Source organism: Eleutherodactylus coqui, chromosome 3 (assembly GCF_035609145.1).
Source record: "Eleutherodactylus coqui strain aEleCoq1 chromosome 3, aEleCoq1.hap1, whole genome shotgun sequence".
Lineage (NCBI taxonomy): Eukaryota > Metazoa > Chordata > Amphibia > Anura > Eleutherodactylidae > Eleutherodactylus > Eleutherodactylus coqui.
The window spans coordinates 152,239,214-152,259,075 of record NC_089839.1 but is presented as its reverse complement, the minus strand read 5'-3'; the positions used below and the strand labels follow the sequence as shown (position 1 = coordinate 152,259,075).

At 42.7% G+C, this 19,862-nt stretch overlaps 1 protein-coding gene across 1 annotated transcript in view; it reads left to right on the top strand.

Moving 5' to 3' along the window:
* Nucleotides 1–19,862, top strand: part of TOM1 (target of myb1 membrane trafficking protein) — an 81,275-nt gene that overhangs the window by 21,332 nt on the left and 40,081 nt on the right. Inside the window, exons 5-9 of the mRNA XM_066596368.1 lie at nt 6,419–6,553; nt 8,937–9,095; nt 13,251–13,367; nt 15,973–16,106; nt 17,543–17,591. Coding sequence (XP_066452465.1) covers nt 6,419–6,553; nt 8,937–9,095; nt 13,251–13,367; nt 15,973–16,106; nt 17,543–17,591 — 594 coding nt within the window. The remainder of the gene's footprint in view (nt 1–6,418; nt 6,554–8,936; nt 9,096–13,250; nt 13,368–15,972; nt 16,107–17,542; nt 17,592–19,862) is intronic.

The window sequence follows — 19,862 nt, the reverse complement described above, 5'->3', positions numbered from 1 at the left end:
GAACCGCTCCACGTGTTTCTATTGGGTTTTATATTTTGTATTCTACGTAGAAACCGCAAGAAATCTGCATAGAAAATGTGTAAATAGGATTTTACTGGAAGAGATTGCGGCATAACTTAACAGCATTAAAAAAACATACTCTCCTGTTAAATCCCCCAACATGTAGCACTAGCATTATGATGGCCCTTCAGCCTTCGCCACAGAGACGACACATGTACACCGCAGCCAATAACTGACCTCAGCTGAGATGCTGTCATTTACGGTCCTGGACCGCTAAGGCCACACGTGTCATCTTTGCAGGAAATTTGTGGTCACAGTGGCTAGACACTTTTGTATTGTCTGTATAGACAGTGCAGCAGGCTGTATGTCTGCACACACTTTATGGCGGCCAAAATGAATGCAAATCAACGGACAGTCAAAAGTCATAGACTATTGCAGTCTCCAGGAGGTAATGAAGTTCAGCTCCCTTCCTCTGAGACCAAGGATTGATAGGAGTGATGCCTACATAACATAAAGCTCTTTTCACATTGCGTTGCGTTAATGACTTCCATTAAAGGGGTTGTCCCGCGCCGAAACGGTTTTTTTTTTTTTCAATAGGCCCCCCGTTCGGCGCGAGACAAACACAAGGGATGGGTTAAAAAAAAACACAAACGTTTAGTACTTACCCGAATCCCCGCTCTGCGGCGACTTCTTTCTTAGCTTAGCAAGATGGCCGCCGGGATCTTCACCCACGATGCACCGCGGGTCTTCTCCCATGGTGCACCGTGGGCTCTGTGCGGTCCATTGCCGATTCCAGCCTCCTGATTGGCTGGAATCGGCACACGTGACGGGGCGGAGCTACGAGGACCAGCTCTCCGGCACGAGCGGGCCCATTTACCAGGGAGAAGACCGGACTGCGCAAGCGCGTCTAATTGGGCGATTAGACGCTGAAATTAGACGGCACCATGGAGAGGAGGACGCTAGCAACGGAACAGGTAAGTGAATAACTTCTGTATGGCTCATAATTAATGCACGATGTACATTACAAAGTGCATTAATATGGCCATACAGAAGTGCTGAACCCCACTTGCTTTCGCGGGACAACCCCTTTAACCCCTTAACGACCGCCCCATCGGGAAACTACGTCCTCAGAAAGTGGGCCTTAATCCTAGAGGACGTAGTTTTATGCATCCTCTTTGGATTGATGCCCACTGGCCTGAGGACGTGACAGCTCCATGCTGTTGGTGCCCGCAGGTAGCCGACAGCATGGAGCTGTCATCCCAGGATGCGGGCAGTCCCCCCCGGCATTGCGATCGGCGCTATAAAATGAATAGCGCCGATCGCAAAAAAGTAAATAAAACAGTGTAAAAAAGTAGTAATTCAGCTGCTATGATGGATCGGATCCATCACGGCAGCTGAAAATACTCACACGGCTTGTCAGCGGTGTCCCCCGGAGATCTGGGCCTCCCGGACCCGCCGGCGGCCTTCTGCGCATGCCCGCCAGACGATGACGTCACGCGCACACGCAGAAGCCCGGGTGTCCCCGGCAAATTTAAAATCTCCTGGCTCCCGGCTCCTGAAGGTAGCCGGAAATCAGAAGGTGTTACCGGGGACCACTGTGAGCGGTCCCCGGGCCCACGATCACCGCTATCCATTGCGATAGCGGTGATCGCGAAAAAGTAGAAAAAGTAAAACAAAAGTAAAGTTTCACCTCCCCTCATGGATCGGATCCATGAGGGGAGGTGAAGATACTCACCCCCGGTCCTCTGCGATGTCCCGATGTCCCGGGACCCGAAATCCCCGTCTGCGCTTGCGCGCCCGATGATTGACAGCGGGCGCGTGCACAGAGGGGCTCGAGCCCCGGGAAATTCAAAATTGCTCTGCTCCTGGCTGCCATGTGTAGCCAAGAGCAGAGGGACGTCACCAGGGAAATGATCAGTGATCATGTAAAGTAAAAAAAAAGTGCAAAAAGTTAAAAAAAAAAAAAAAAAAAAGGGGTAAAAGGTAAAAAAAAAAAAGTGCAAAAAGTAAAAAAAAGTTTTAAAAAGTTAAAAAAACCTTGCGTTTCATCTCCCCCCACGGATCATATCCGTGAGGGAGGATGAAATGACATACCTAAGGCCTGCGGATTTATCCGCGGACCTCACCCCAGCTTCTGCGCACGCGCCCTTCGCCAATGTGGCAGGCGCATGCGCAAAAGCCGTGGTTTTTTAAAATCTCCCTGCTCCTGGCTACAAAACTTAGCCGAGAGCCTGGAGATTTCACGGAGAGCAGCGGTGAGCGGTTCCTGATCACGTGTTCGCCGTTATCCAAAGAATAATGGCGATCACGTAAAAGTTAAAAAAAGGGGAAGGTTCATCTCCCCTAACCGATGCGATCGGTGAGAGGAGATAAAACTTTTTACCGGAGGCCTCCATATTTGCACCCCGACGCAATCTTCTTCCGTGAACTTTCCCGTATTCTGCGCATGCGACCGCCGGCAAAACACCGCACACATGCGCAGGAGTCGGGGAGCCTAGGAAACTTAATATCTCCTTGCTCTCGGCGACCGTTGGTCGCCGAGAGCCTGGAGCAGTAACGGGTGGCCTCGTTGAGCGGTCCCCGGTCACGTGATAAAAAGGTAGCGATCTACCTTTGGCCGGTCTCACATGACCGGATAGGAATTACGGATTCCGCATGCGTTTGATTAGCGGTAATACGCAGATCAATCGCATTGGATTACACAATTCCGCTCACATTAGCGGGTTGGAATTGTGTAATTCACTCGCAGAAAAGAGAACGCAGCATGTTCTATTTTACCGCGGATATCAGCAACATAGAGCCCATTGTGCTCCATGGTCGCGGATATACCCGCTGCCCATACGCAACTACGTTGTATACGGGCTGCGGGTACCCGCGTCATCGCTAAGCGACGGTGCGGGAAATACAAACAACAACAAAAAAAAAAAGTACTGCGAATGACTGCCCGTGTAAGTACGCAGTTATGCGCAGTACATTACGCGGCCGTACGCAGGGTCACAGCTGGGCTCACAGCCGGGATCCACCTATGGCTGCGTAAGTCCGGCGTTATTCAGACCGCTACCTGTAATACGCAATTTACAAGAAGCCCCGGGAACACTCGCCTTCCTGCAGTTCCAGGAGCACCTTGTTGAGCGCCTTCTGTGTGAGACCGCCGCACCTCGTCAAGCTTACGGAGACTCACGGAACGCCACTTTTTACACCCCATCCCTGCCACTGAGGTCAAAAAATGACCCCCAAAAAGCATGAGAGGAGGGGGGATACCCGATTTTATTGCCCTATGTGCCCATCCCAACCAGCCTCCATAATTACCCGTCTTTGGCAATACCACACAGTTCACATTATTACTTTTATCTAAGATTTGGGGAACGCCGAAAAGGGCGCGGAGGGGGATTTTTAGGGAGTCAATTTTTATTCCGTACAAATGAGCAATGGGGCCTGGAATGTATTCAGTTGTGCCCTGCAATCCAACGGGTGTTCCCTCCATTACAGGCCTTGCCATGTTTCCTGTAAGTAGATTAGGGCCACAATGGGTATGTTTTTGAACACGGGACAAACGGGGGGGGATCCATTTTGGGGTGGACGTCTTCATTCCTATGTACACTGTACAAAAAAAACCTGTTTTTAAATTGACAAAATTGCCAAAAAAATGAAAATCGTAATTTTTTCCTTCTGCTTTGCTGAAATTTATTCAAATACTGTGGGGTCAAAATACGCAGTACACTCCTAGATGAATTCGTTAAGGGGTCTAGTTTTTAAAATGGGGTCATTAGTGGGGGTTCCTTATCGTTTTGGACGCTCAATGGCTCTATAAGTGGGCAATGGGGCCTGGAATTTATTCCGTTGTACCCTAAAATCCAACAGGTGCTCCTTCCATTATAGGCCTAGCCATGCGTCCTTTAAGTAGATTAGGGCCACAAGGGGTATGGTTCTGAACACGGGACAAACAGGGGTATCAATTTTGGGGTGAAAGTCTTCATGCCTATGTGTGCTGTACAAAAAAAACAGTTTTTAAATTGATACAACTGCCAAAAAAATGAAAATTGTAATTTTTTTCCTACTGCTTTGCTTAGATTTATTCAAAAATTGTAGGGTAAAAATACACAGTACACCCCTAGATAAATTCGTTAGGGGGTCTAGTTTTCAAAATGGGATCATTTGTGGGGGTGCTCTGTCGTTTTGGCCGCTCAAGGGCTCTACAAGTGGGCAATGGGGCCTAAATCACCTTCATGCTAAATTTCTGTTCTGAAAGCCACCGACTACTCCTTTCATTTTGGGCCCCGTTGTGCATCCAGACAAAAGATTAGAGCCACAATGGGTATGTCTCTGAACACGGGAGAAACAGGGGTATCTATTTTGGGGTGCAAGTCTTCATTCATCTGTGTGCTGTACCAAAAAAGCAGTTTTTAAAACGACAGAATTGCCAAAAAAACGAATATCACAATTTTTTCCTTTTGCTTTGCTTCAATTCATTCAAAAACTGTGGGAACAAAATGGTCAGTACAGCCCTAGATAAATTCGTTAAGGGGTCTAGTTTTCAAAATGGGGTCACTTGTGGGGGTTCTCCTTGATTTTGGCCGCTCAAGAGCTCTACAAATGTGCTATGGGGCCTAAAACGCCTTCAAGGAAAATCTATGTTCTGAAAGCCACCGACTACTCCTTTCGTTTTGGGCCCCATTGTGCATCCAGACATGAGATTAGGGCCACAATGGGTATGTCTCTGAACACGGGAGAAACAGGGGTATCCATTTTGGGGTGAAAGGCTTCATTCATGTGTGTGCTGTACAAAAAAAGCTGTTTTTAAAATGACAGAATTGACAAAAAAACGAAAATCACAATTTTTTTCCTTTTGCTTGGCTTGAATTCATTCAAAAACTGTGGGGTCAAAATGGTCAGTACACCCCTAGATAAATTCGTTAAGGGGTCTAGTTTTCAAAATGGGGTCACTTGTGGGGGTTCTCTTTGGTTTTGGCCACTCAAGAGCTCTACAAAAGTGCTATGGGGCCTAAAACCCCTTCAAGCAAAATTTATGTTCTGAAAGACACCGACTACTCCTTTCATTTTGGCTCCCGTTATGCATCCAGACATGAGATTAGGGCCACAATGGGTATGTCTCTGAACACGGGAGAAACGGGGGTATCCATTTTGGTGTGTAAATCCTCATTTTCATGGGCTCTATAGGAAAAAAATATGTCTTTAAAATGACATATTTGCAAAAATATTACATTTTATTTTTTCTCCCCTAAATTGAACTAATTCCTGAAAAAAACTGGTGGGGTCAAAATACTCATGACCCCCCTCAGTGAATACACTAAGGAGTGTAGTTTTTAAAATGGGGTCATTTGTGGGTGTATCTTTTATTCTGACACTTATGAGCCTTTGCAAACTTGCCTTGGTGCAGGAAAACAAAGTGCTCCTCAAAATGCTGAAAAGTAATGTTAAATTTGTACGTCCTCTAAATGGTTAAAAAAAACACAAAAGTTTTTCAAGTGTGCATTCAGAATAAAGTAAACAGATGGAAATACATATCTTATCAAAAATTTGTACAGTATGTTTGGACATATTTGAGATATTACGGTTGAAAATGTGAAAAAATGAAAATTTTTTCAAAATTTTTCCAATATTGGTACTTTTAATAAATATACACAAATTATATCGGTCTCTTTTTACAATCTAAATGAAGTACAACATGTGGCGAAAAAACAATGTCAGAATCACTGGGATATGTAAAGCCTTTACGGAGTTATGCCACGTTGAACGACGCATGTCAGATTTCCAAAATTTGGCTCCATCACTAAGGCGCAAACAGGCTGCGTCACTAAGGGGTTAAACGTATGCATCAGAAAAAAGCTCCCAGCGTATACGTTTAATGAAGGCTGTGGCGGATACCCAACAGTGGCATATGTGACTTGTAGGATATAATACTAACCTGTAAAAAAACGTATGCCCTCAGAAGATCCCATTGAGGCTTATGGGTGATGAATGTCTTACACATCCATTAATCCTGTCTCACATCTCTGATTGACAGCTGTAGTATCCACCCAATAGACCACTACAGCTGTCCATCAGAGCCCAAGGACGGGCCAGGATGCAGCTCAATTCAGAGAGCCAAGAACACTTCAGGGAGAAGGACCGACTTCGGGGCACTTCCAAAGTGACACTCTACAATAGTTTGGTAGTAAAGTTTATACCATCCTCCATGTCTCCTGCCTAGAAATGGTCAGAAATGCTCACTCTATTTAAATTAATTATAAATGGTAAAATGTGGTTGCTATGGGTGACAGCACCTTTATGACATGCTGTAATGTTATTAAATGCACAAGCAATACTTACATTGTAACAAAAACATATAGAATGTATTCGGCTCTGTAAATGATGTTTTTAGATTTTACACCAATTTTGTTTCTTACTTCCGGCCTAGGCGTGGGCAGATGCATTCCGCAGCAGTCCGGATCTCACAGGGGTGGTCACTGTTTACGAGGACCTAAGACGGAAAGGACTTGAGTTTCCAATGACCGATCTGGACACACTATCTCCTATTCACACACCTCAGGCTGTAAGTTGTTGATTGGGGTAATGAATGTATTAGGTAGTGTAAAGAGTCATTATAACCTTTATAAAACACAACAATAAGTTATTTCCAGTTATCTTGAAGGATCAGATTGTTTAATGGAGAGCAGAAGTTTCTGTAATCTATCCTCAGGATAGATCATCAATAGTAGATTAGTGGGGGTCTGTTGCCTGGGATCCCCTGCTGATCAGCTGTTTGCTGGGGCGGTGCTTTCTGGCACTGCCCGGAGTTCCTCAGACAGCTCCGTTCCCTCTGCAGTGGCCAGGATTGGTATTGCAGGCCAAGTTACTCCAGAATATATACAGAAAATTCCAGCGCTTCCATTAGAAATATAGGTTTATATTTCTTAATCCATGAAAACCGTTTCCATGGTGTGTATACCACAGCTGCACAGTTTTTCTAGCGATACCACTCTTAGTCATGGCATCCTAACAATGAAATTCTGAAGCATTAAAAGCATCTTAACCAATCAGAAACCAGGAGAACACTCATGTGACATTACTGCTATATTATTATCTACCATAAACTATTTATCATTCCCCATTATTGACATATCAATATATATAATGTGTATGTAGCAAATTGGTCTGATATATTAATCGCAATGGATACCGTAATCGCAATTTAAAAATCCAGAGGGCTTCACGGCACATGAGACACTTTCACTTATCTCCTCCCCTCATAGGGTTAATGACCCTTTCAATGCCATATTATTTGAATGAGGTCAGATTGCAATTGTGTGCATTCAAAAAGTGTTTTGCTGCTCCAGATATCTTCCCATCTCCCAATCTATTTATATGCGCAATATGTTCTGAAATTCAGCATTTTAACTTTCTTGTTCTACATCCAACATATTTCAGATTACAGAATAGGTGTTAAAGGGGTTCTGTCATTAGAAAAAAAAAAAACTCTGGCTCCTCCAGTTCACCGGGTCACCTCACCTCCAGCCGGCCGGATCCTCTTCTTATAATGTATCGTACATTCACAGGCATTCTGCTTTCTGCAGGTCAGTGTACGCTACGTGACATTGAGCTTGCGCAGTTGCAGCAATTGTCCGGCATAGGATTCAGCATTCCCTTTTAGGCAGTGAATGCTACGTCACTAGTGACTGGTACACTGTCCTGCAGGAAATAGAATGCCAAGAATACATCACAGGAAGAAGAGGATCCGGACGGCTTACGGTGCGGTGACCCAGGGACTAAAGGAGACAGGAGAAAATTAGCGAGGAGAAGATGCGGTAAGAAGACTGACGGGGAAGGAATAGGTAAGTATTGTTTTTTTGTTTTTTTTTTACCAATGACACAACCCCTTTAGGTGTCTGACTCCCAGCAATCACAAGAACAGAGGTCCCTGGTGTCTCCAAATGAATGAAACTGTGGTCACGTGTGTGCACTTACCGCACCGTTCCTCTCTGAGACCATTGGTGATAGCCAGGTGCTTGTAAAGGGTTATCTCCAGCAGTTCTGTAGAGATAACTGGAACGGTAATGTAATGCACATACGTGACCACCACTCCTCTCATCCGGGGGCAATTGGAAGCACAATCTTTATGATCCGTCATAACTGATCTTTGTGAGATGACCCTTTTAAGAAAGGTGTATCACTAGCTTTTAACTTCTTAGAGTAAAACTTGCACAATAAATTAAGTGATGGCCCGTTTGATACCTTTTTTAATTTCAAATAAATGTGATTGTTAATTATATTATAATCTTCGTGAACATATGCATGACTGAAAATGAAATTACCCAAAGTTAATGTGTGAAAATTCAGGTCAAGAAGAAGGAATTGCATGTATATTCATGCAATTGTGTATGTTCATTCACATTATTCATTGTAGCTTAGATGTAAAATGGCAGTGTGTGGCATTGAGAAAACCGACACTTTTACAATGAGTTCCAAATTTCTACTGCCAGGAGGATATGTCCCGTGTGATGCACTCACATTCCCAGAAGATGGTTCTTAATTAAGGATAGGAATCAAAATGATATAATTTCATGTCATAAATATTCACCACCACCTGTAGACTTTTACATTTCTGCACTGCCTAGAACCTCATTGATGCTCATAGTGCTTTTATGCCCTGTGCAGTTCTTCCTTGACTGCTGCTGGGAAGCAGAAAATGGGGTATTGTAACACTAAATAAAAGAAAATTGCAACAAAATTTAAAGTTTAAATACATTAAAATAAATAATTAATATCTATTTGATAATTTAATGCATCGAATAGATATTGCAAAACATTAAATGGCAGATACTTCTATTAAGAGGAAGCTAAAAATGTATCTAAATGATTGATTATACACTAACTACTCGGTGTTCCAAGAATAAAGAAAAAAAAATACTTTCGCTGTTCAATTCTTTGTTCCTCAGAGTTCTGCCAAACCTGAAGTTGTGCCGCGACCCGATTTGCCACCACCTGATACCCTTCAGAGAGGCGGTTCATCTAGTCACCCTGCACCACCGCCTTACTCAAGTCAGGCTCAGATAGGATCTTCAGGTGAAGCTCCAGTAATACCTACAGCCGAACAGGTAAATTGAATGTTTTATTATAGATGATGAACAAAGAGGCTAGCACTTGCATCTGTATTGCATATTATGTCAACCCGCTAGTTGCAGAGGCAGCAAGTTATGGCACATCATTAAATATTAGATACTTGGACAATGTGGTCTTTGCCAAGATGTTTTTTTTTTATTTTATTCACACAATCTCTACAGGAGTTTAGTTGGGTGAAAGGCCTATGATGAGAGTCAGGAGAGGTACAGTTTCCCCTTGTGCAGAGTACCTAGTAGACATGAGTAGACTTAAAAGGCCATGCAATGCTGCTCTGGGAAATTTGGTACCCCTCCCAACCCATATCAGAGGCCTCTGACCCAACTGCTAGAAACCTACTGTACACTGACAAGGGCAAAACCTCCCCAAAACAGCCTTCCTGTACATGCTTATCTATTCCTTTTGGAAAAAAGACTGTGGTTTGGGCTTATATCCCCAGTCATTTTGTAAGGCCTGTTAAAAGGTTGGACATTGACTTATAGGGAAGCTGCCCTTCAGTAGGTGGCGCTGCACAAACATTGTACCATCTCCCATTTGCATTACTTTCCTTAATAACATGAATTTTTTTTTTATGCCAAGAAGTATACATTCAATACTTCAAACAAGAATTTTATGGAGGGATCTATGTCTGATCTTTCAGAATGCCTCACTATACTTAAATTGGTTTTCTGAATTATAGAACATTGGTGGCAGAACAGGAAGAGTCATGTATTTAAAATAAATAAATGCTCACCGCCCAGCAGCTGTGCTGCTCCAGACCTCAGGTCTTCTGTTTACTACAGCTGCATCGGCCACATGGACATTACAGTTTTGGAGGAACAGAGGTAGACTTCAGTTGGCTGTAGCTGCGGTTCTCCCAGGTCTATTGACATACTTTTGGTATCACTTTAAAGATAAGATTGGCTTTAGAATTACACCAAAATCATGTCCGTAGTCCGTATAGAACCGGAGCTACAGCTATTTAAAGTTTAGTCGGGAATTCAGAATTTACAGCTGTCATTTCACTCAGTGTATGCAGAGGAGAGTGGGAGGGGGAGCTCTGCCCGCAGCAGAGAACATGTGTCATTCTCCTTCCCCTCCTCCCTTCCATCCAGAAGAGGCGTAACATGAATTTTTGTTCATCTTATCAACCCCCATAAATCAGAAAGCATATTTGCTCTCTGATTGCCACATATGGGGTTTTCCCCAGAAAAGGAGTCAAATAATAAGGACTTGCTCATCTAATCTCTTCTCTACATGTTGCAGTCATTGCTGACCGTGGTGTCAAAACATCTTTACAGAAGAAAATGTAAAAACTTTTTCCCCTTACACAAGACTTTAAATATTGAAAAAAAAAAATACAAAAATAACCTACAAATAATTATGTCACACCCATAACAACCCGTACCATAAAATATTACATAATTTATGCCAAAATAGCAGTTTTCTAATCATATCACCTCCCCTAAACAGGAATGAAAATTATTGAAAAATTGATATAATTAAAAACTGCAGTAAACAAGCTTCATACAGGTATATCGACTGAAAAATGAAAATACTCTGATACTGGAATGTGGAGCCACACGTAGTCTTTTTGTTGAAAAAAAACCTAAATAAATGTTTTATATTGTACAAAAGTGATAAAACAGAACAAAATCTCTATAAATTTGGTGTTGCCATAATCATAACAAAGGTAATATAATTATACCACACTGTGATCAATATAAAAATAAGTCACAAAAAACAATTGTGAAATTGCTTTTTTTCCCCACTGCCCCCTAGCAACAAAAATTAATAAGTTATTCGATGCATTATATGTACCTGAAATTGGTTACTATAAAAGCTAGAACTCTTACAGCTACAGTGATGACCGCTGGAACACAAAACGGGAAACGGTTTACTGGCTCTTGTGACTAAAATTAGTTATGTTACTAATGGGTTAAAATTACACTTAAAGTAACTGAGTTCTGCACCCAAAATATTTAAATGAGACTTAAATTCAAAATATACAATTAAAAAAGTGACCTTTTTGGGAGGGTTTCTCCAATTGTAATGTGACTATTGGTGGTTGGGGTTAAACTTGCTGGAGAATTCTATAATAGAAGCTGATATGACAGGTTTACAGGACTTCACCTGCCAGAAGACCCGGTGATGTCACCTGTCGGATGCTGTGCCACTGGAGCACTGCAATTGCTCCGCAGTGTGTATATTGCTTTTATATAGTTTGGAGCACGAGGAGCCCAAAATTACATAAAAAATGAAGTGGGACAACCCCTCTAAGTAATACAGTGTATCCCCCAATTATGGAAGTGAATGGGAATACTGTTCCTGTGCCACACTATTACATACAAAAAGCCTTGGTTCTGAAGCATGGCACTTCCCAGCTGAATTCGGGTTACAGCGATCTGTATGTTCTGTCAGTTATTTTAAAATCAAGGTTTCTTTGTTGTTTTCTTACTTTTTTCATGTTGAAGCAACATTCTGTGCTTGCCAACAATGACGGCGTTTGAGTATATTAGAGATGCCCTTGTTTGTCAGTGCTCTGTCTATTTATATATGGATAGAATCTACATCCTAGTTATCTTGTTCTGATCCTGACTGTCTCACAATCCAATCTCATCCGCAGCTGAATTCTTAATTCTGAAGGCTAATGAAGTTAAACATTTCCCATACGTCCTAGAATCTAAATTACCAAAGTATAGTCTGTAAATCCAGTTAACAAATCTGGAAGTTTTTTCACTAGCCATGGTGTGTAAAGTAGGAAAAACTAACTTTTCCAGGTAGTAAGGGTATTTTTGTCAGCACAGTGCCCAGTGATTCTAGTAGCAGCCAGCAGAGTTGTGACTATACCTTTGAACTATAATTCGGGCTGGAAGGGTAATTTTACACAGGCAAAAAGTCGCTCAAGAGTGATCACGGGTGACTGTCGTCTTGTGTAGATATGGGACCCAACAGGCCAAGTGGCAAGAATCGTTAACTTGCTGGAGTCATTTGGTTTTCAGCTGCCCTATAAACCGAGTGACTGTCGGCCTGTTGCTCAACTATGAACGACTGCCTGTTCACTCAGCAGGCAGAAGAGATCTCCGGAGCGCCATTTTGTCCATTCAATGAGTGATCCTTGCTCCTACAACTGTTGTAAAGGAGTAATAACCATTGGGATAGTTGGCAGGTGCTCAACAACCTGACAGTTGTCTTGTGTATAAATACCCATAGACAAGATCTGTGCAATATATAAAGCACCGTATCCAAAAGGATATGTAAGGAGTTAACTGCACTCAGAACTTTCAATATATTTTTTCTTTACTGTTAATGGTGACAATTTATGACTAGGGATGAGCGAGTATACTCGCTAAGGCACTACTCGCTCGAGTAATGTGCCTTAGCCGAGTATCTCCCTGCTCGTCCCTAAAGATTCGGGGGCCGCCGCAGCTGACAGGTGAGTTGCGGCGGGGAGCAGGGGAGAGCAGGCGGGAGAGAGGGAGAGATCTCCCCTCCATTCCTCCCTGCTCTCCCCCGCAGCTCCCCGCCCCGCGCCGGCCCCCGAATCTTTCGGGACGAGCGGGGAGATACTCGGCTAAAGCACATTACTCGAGCAAGTAGTGCCTTAGCGAGTATACTCGCTCATCCCTATTTATGATGCCTATTTAGGCCTCCTGCACACGGGCGGATTTTTGCTTATGAAGTGGCAGTCCGTCTCCGGATTTTGCAGCAATAACCCTCCATAGCATGCAATGCAAAGAAGATTCTTCATGCACACGAGCGGAAATCAATTGTGGTTTCTGCATGAGGATGAAAAACCGCAGCATGCTCCATTTTCCTGCGGTTTCCTGCACAGACGGCTTCCATTGAAGTTAATAGAAGCCGTCTGACGAGTCGGATTCCGTGGGAAAAACAGAAGTTTAAAAATTTGTACTGCGCATGTCCGACAGAGAGCTATATGAACCATCCGCAGTACAGAGAAGCTGAAAGAGGTCTGCGCGGACGCCGACTGTACACACAGGTACGCAGGGTTACTTGACGCGACCAGGGCCAGATTCCGTGTGGGATTCTGCAGGCGGAATTCGGACCTGCTGTGTGCATGAGGCCATAGTGTAATTATGGATGATGTGTATATTGTATGTGTGTATTATATATTTGTATCATGCCTGTGGCAGATCGCGAAGCTGCACAGTGAACTGGAGGTAGTGAACGGAAATGTCAAAGTCATGTCGGAGATGTTGACCGAATTGGTTCCACAGAAGGCAACACAGTCTGATTTGGAGTTACTGCAGGTAGGAAGCAGGAAAAACTCTTCTTCTTCCTTAAAACTGTGTCTCATGTTGTGTTATGATGTCAGTAATTTTATGCATATTGCTCATGTTAATGGGGATTAACGTTGCATGATTATTCAAACCATTGACAACCGATTGGAGCTTTTATAAGCCTCGGCCAAGAATCTGATTATTAATTCCATCAGTATGACACTTATAGCTTTCGAGAAAGAAACTTGCAAGAGACGTACTCTAGGTAGCATTGTTTTGAGGAGATATAAATCCACTATGTGCAGCATTTAACCCCTTGAGTGGCGGGTTTCTTACCCCCCTGTCACACCCACCAGGGCAGGTTTTTTAAATTGGCCAATCATTTAATTTCAACTAATTTTGCAGTCGCGTTCCAAGAGCCATAACTTTTTCATTTTTCCATTGACACAGCCATATGAGGGCTTGTTTTTTGCGGGACAAGTTGTACTTTTTGATGGCACCATTTTTGGGTATATATAATGCATTGCATAACTTTTGTAAAAAAAATTGTAGGGAGATTAAGAAAAAAAAAGAAATTCTGCCATTTGTTTTTCCGACTTCATTTTTACGGCGTTCAGCGTGCAGAATAAATAGTGTGATATCATTATTCTCTGAGTCACACGATTCCGGCGATACCAAGTTTATACAGTTTTTTTAAATGTTTTGCTATTTTTGTACATTTAAAACATTTTGTTTTCTTAAAGCTTTTGTGTTGCCACATTCCAAGAGCCGTATTAATTATATTTTTCCATTGCCAGAGCTCTAGAAGGCTGTGTTGTTTGCGGGATGAACTCTAGTCTTCATTTATCTAATTTTTTGGAACATGTAAAATTTTGATCGCTTTTTATTCCATTTTTTGTTGTGGCAAGTTTTAACAATCTGTAATTCTGGCATGTTTTTTATTTTTATTTTTCACTGCATTCTCTGAGCAGTATAAATAATATATTAAAGTACGTCGACGGAAAAATAAAAAGTTATTGTGCGCAGAAGATGCAGCAGAAAATAATTTTTAAAAAATGAAATGTCTTTGAAAAAAAATACAAGTGCTACAGCAAAAAAAAAAACTATATAAGTTTGGTATCATAATAATCGTACTGACCCATAGAATAACGTTATCTTGTCGCTTTTGTTGCAGTTTGTGCACAATAGAAACAAAACGCACTGAAAGATGGTGGAATGTCTTTTTTTTTTTTTTTCATTTTACTCCACTTAAAATTTTTTGTAAAAGTTTTTCAGTACATTATATGGTACTTTAAATAGCACCATTGAAAAATACAACTCGTCCCGCAAAAAACAAGCCCTCGCACAGCTACGTCGATGAATAAATAAAGGAGTTATGATTTTTTTAAACGGGGGGAGGAAAAGGGGGCGTGTCATTAAGGGATTAAATAATGTACTAACTTCCTTCTCTGGGTCATTACGATGCTGGGATACCACATGTGTAATTTTGTTTTTAATTTTTTACAAAGTAAAGGGAGACAAGTGTTTTTATTTTTTTAATACTTTAAAAAAAAATTTAAACTTTTTTTTTTTTTTTTTTGGGCACTTTAGGGAACTTTCATAGAGACCCATCAGGACCCCTTGATCACATTCAGGGGGTCCAATGGTGACAGCCCTTTACATGCTGCTGTCACATATACCGCAGCATTTAAAGGGTTAACACAGCAGAGATCGGAGGTTTTCTCTGATCTCTGCTGTAAGAGCTGGTGCCTGGCTGTCCTCTGACAGCCAAGCACCAGATCCCCCTGCCACAGAGACCATCAGCTGGCTTCTGACAAGCCGATGGTCTCTATGGCAACCTGTAAACAAACCAGTGCAGATCGGCAATATCTTCCTGCTTCTGTTTTTTTCAAAGTCCTGCACTGTTCTCTGTGGGACTGTGCAGGCAGAGCACAATACCACAGCTTGTGGCATTGTGCTCTGCAGCTCCCATGGTGATACATAGCCTGGAAATCTTCCGGGCTATATCGCTATGGGCAGTGGAGCTTTTCCCGGAAAATTTCCAGGCGTGCCACTCAAGGGGTTAATGGCCAATTTTTCATATGATTGCAGGGAAGTGAGAGAATATTTATGATAATTAGACAGTGTTAGGATGCCTGTATGCAATGCAAATGACCCTTGGTAACTGTTTGCAAACCCAGGTACAGGCTGGAAATCAGAGATCTGCATGCCTGTCATAGGCAATGTGTATGGGCACCCTTAAAGGGCCTTTTGCATTTTGAAGTTGACTGCAAACTACAGTCCCCCCTCCCCCACTGAAAATAAAACTTGCATACTTTGCCTAGTGTGCATCTTTATGCTGGAAATAGGAGGAATATCTTATTCGACCAACGGGTATCTAAAGTGTATGGCAATCTTAAAGGGAACCCATCATGTTGAAAGTGTGCAGTCCATTCTGCATGCAGCATATTAGAGCTGGGAAGCTGAGCACATTGTTATATAGTATAGTTTTGTGACCACAAGTGTTATTGTCACTGTTGATATTTTGTGTATCTTACAGCAGGCAGGATAAACCATCTCCTAACATCCTCCATGTTGGATGTCCTTGGTGACTCATTAAGTCCTGTCACTGACTTGAGTATTGTTTTGTTCCCAGGAACTGAACCGTACTTGCCGATCCATGCAGCAAAGAGTTCTGGAGCTTATACCTCGAGTGACCCACGAGCAACTCACAGAGGAGCTTCTTATTGTGAATGACAACCTTAACAATGTTTTCCTTCGTTATGAGAGGTAAATACTGGATGTCTGCCGCCACTTTTTAGTTTACCATATATAAAGAGAGTGACAGCACAACAGGCCAGCAAATTCCAATGTGAATTTATTCCTACATTAACGCAACGTTTCGACCCTCTTGGGGTCTTTGTCAAGCATAATATTATTGTACATATCATTTTTGAAAACTGTTATCCACATGGGCATCCAAGGCGGAATTAGGAAGGACAAAATGGGCAAATGATGGGTGGCTCTACCAGGGTTAGACTGGGGCTACAAAGCAGTCCTGAAACACAAATTTCTAGTAGGAAATACTTCCTGGAAATAACCAGGAATACTAGAGTCCGTATAATCTATTGGTGAAGGCAAATATGGGGGTTGCTACATTAAAATTCAAGCAAAGGCAGAAATCTGCAAATAAGGTTTAGCCTATACCCTTCTCCGGGTCGAAATTATACTGTGTGCAAAATTTCATGTCAATCGGCCGTACAGTTTGTGCGTGATGCTCCAACAAACAGACATTGATAAATATATAGAAGATTAGCAATTTTGGTGCTGATTTCACCCCCTCACTTAAAGAGCTGGAAAGCACCCTGAAAATCTGCAGCATAAATTTACAGCCTGTAGGTTTAAGATCCTTGCGTGTCCACTCTGCTGCAAATTTCGTGTGGAAATTTTCTGCACCATATTGACAAGATGGGTAAGTGGAGGAGATGTAAAATCTTACACTGTAAGGGTGTATACAGATAGCAGAATTTTCTGCAGCAAATGTTATTTTTAAAAATCGCAGTACGCTGCCATTGTAGCGCAGATCCACATTCGGAATTTGCCCTGTCAATGCAGAATTCTAACGTAGAAAAATGTCCCTTCTTGGCGTGGAAACTTTACTTTCCACATCAGAATTGAATGTGTGGGTTTGCCCATCGGCAGGGCACATTCCACGTGCGGATCCATGCCACAAACCACAGCAGAAAACCATGGCTTTTGACATTTTTTTTTTTTTTAAGGTGGAATTTCCTATGGAAAATTTCCACGGTAAATCCCACAGTGTGAACATATACCCCAAACGCTGTGGATTTTTCATACATAACAGCCACAGTATTTCCACCCCGTTGGAAATACCCCGCTGTGTGCACATCTGTGTCGGGCACTGATCCGGAATGAAATACTGCCCCCAAAATTCTGCATGCAGACGTTTCTTCCAGTAAAATGTTGAATGTCAATGGGATCCATTCGGCACTGTTCAGTTCCGTCATGAAACAAATCAATTCAGCCTTTCCTGGGCAGGAAAACTGAATCCTCTGACACAGGTCTGAACATACCCTTAGAATTGAGATAAATGTTATGTTTTATTTTACTATTTGGAGCCTTTTTTATTTAGCTTTGTAAATCTTAGATATTTGAATGAGTGTTAATTTTGCACAAATCTTATATAAACGTCTATTTACTTTCAGGTTTGAGAGATTATTTGCTGGTCAGACCGGTAGAGCTGCAGAAAGCCAGGTAAATATATGTCGTGTTAATTATCTAAAAAAGACTGGACATACCGAACCTAATATGCATTAGAGGTCACCAGCTTGTTTGAAGAAGTCAAAGCTCCCCTTGAAATGAAGGTGCCACTACACCACGCACTGCCTCTCTGCCTGGTACACCATGCACATACCAACAGCCAACACAAGGTGTATCCCCAGCTATAACTGAGGAAGGGGCATTGCCCCAAAGCGCTGCTTTCTATGCTGGTTTAAAATAAAGCTGAGAAGCTGAGCTTACTTCCTGTATTGTGCTGAACCTTATATTTCGACTAGCTGCGCCTACACCCATCACATTTTTTTTTCTTCACTAATCCATCAGAATAGTCTCACCTGCCAGTGCGACTATCATTGGGTTGGCTTCACCCGAACTACTAGCTCTTTTCCATGACCCACCATGTTAACGAGAGAGAAGAACCACATCTTCCGCACGTTCCTCTACCTATACTTTTTCCGAACCACTCACCCATCCAGTTAGCTCCACCCCTATTTTTGAATTTTTCACTTTCTGCTTAATTTCTGTTGAATAGTAACATGTGAAAAGCAGAAATCCATTTTCCGCATTTCTTTGAGGCCGGGTTCACACAACCGTATGGTAATATGCTGCTTAAAAATCGCAGCATTTTGCCGGTGTAGGAAACTGCATATTGTCGTGTTTTTACTCGTGTATGCCTGCACATGTACAGCATATTTTACACACGCTGTTCTGCACTGGCTACCTAGTTTCTTCTCTTTTTTTTTTTCATTTTTCTTCTAGCAACGTGCGTAAAAAAACACTGTACATACAGAATGTAAGTTTCAAACTCACCCATACGCAGTAAAATAGAACATGTTGAATTGTCTTTTAAATGCATAACGTATGCAATAAATATATGCAAGTGAGAGTGGAACAATGAAAATCAATGTTCCTTCATTGACGCCATTTACCTCGTATTATGCACGTGTAATACACAATGTAACTACATTCATGTGAGCCCCGCCTGACTCCCATGATGCTGCTACTATGACTGAAGAAAGATAAGTTTACTCAGTGTTTTTATTATGGGTTACTTTAGGCCCAAGCAAGTCTTATCCATTTCTAAGAGCCAGCAATAACATTGCTTAGGGCCACATTTACAAAGCCAGTTGAAGTGCAATTGATTCACATTTACAAATGCCCAATAATTGCACTGCAACAGGGAATGTGTAGGTCTGGCTTTAATTTCATTTAGTTTTGCCCCATTCCCACCCCAGTGGTCAAGGATAAAGTCCTCCTTTAGGGGTGAAGGATAAGGTCCTCCTTTAGGGGTGAAGGATAAGGTCCTCTCTCTTGAGGGTGAAGGATAAGGTCCTCTCTCTTGAGGGTGAAGGATAAGGTCCTCTCTCTTGAGGGTGAAGGATAAGGTCCTCTCTCTTGAGGGTGAAGGATAAGGTCCTCTCTCTTGAGGGTGAAGGATAAGGTCCTCTCTCTTGAGGGCGAAGGATAAGGTCCTCTCTCTTGAGGGCGAAGGGTAAGGTCCTCTCTCTTGAGGGCGAAGGGTAAGGTCCTCTCTCTTGAGGGCGAAGGGTAAGGTCCTCTCTCTTGAGGGCGAAGGGTAAGGTCCTCTCTCTTGAGGGCGAAGGGTAAGGTCCTCTCTCTTGAGGGCGAAGGGTAAGGTCCTCTCTCTTGAGGGCGAAGGGTAAGGTCCTCTCTCTTGAGGGCGAAGGGTAAGGTCCTCTCTCTTGAGGGCGAAGGGTAAGGTCCTCTCTCTTGAGGGCGAAGGGTAAGGTCCTCTCTCTTGAGGGCGAAGGGTAAGGTCCTCTCTCTTGAGGGCGAAGGGTAAGGTCCTCTCTCTTGAGGGCGAAGGGTAAGGTCCTCCTTAGGGTTTATAAAAACCGGGTCCTGCTCTCATAACTCTAAAAATGTTGTCCTCTTCCTCCTTCTGTTGTCAGAGCAGGCTCCCCACTTCAGTAGTACACTCTACATTCAACAATTGTCACAGCAGGCCTTGTCATTCACTAGTGATCACATCAGGACCCCCTTTTCTCTTTGCTCAGTCATAATGGGGTCTTCCCCAACCTACTCTCCTGATCACTTCCAGCACGCTTTTATGATGCACCCTCCATATAAGTCACCTATCTCTTTCTGCATGAGTATCTGTTGACAGCCTCTGTGTGTCCAGCAGGCGGTTTCTGTTGACTGCTTATGGCACAAGAGATGTCCGTGATGTCACCTAGCTCCACACAGTCTACATGAACACTTGAGGAACTCTATAAATACTGGGCT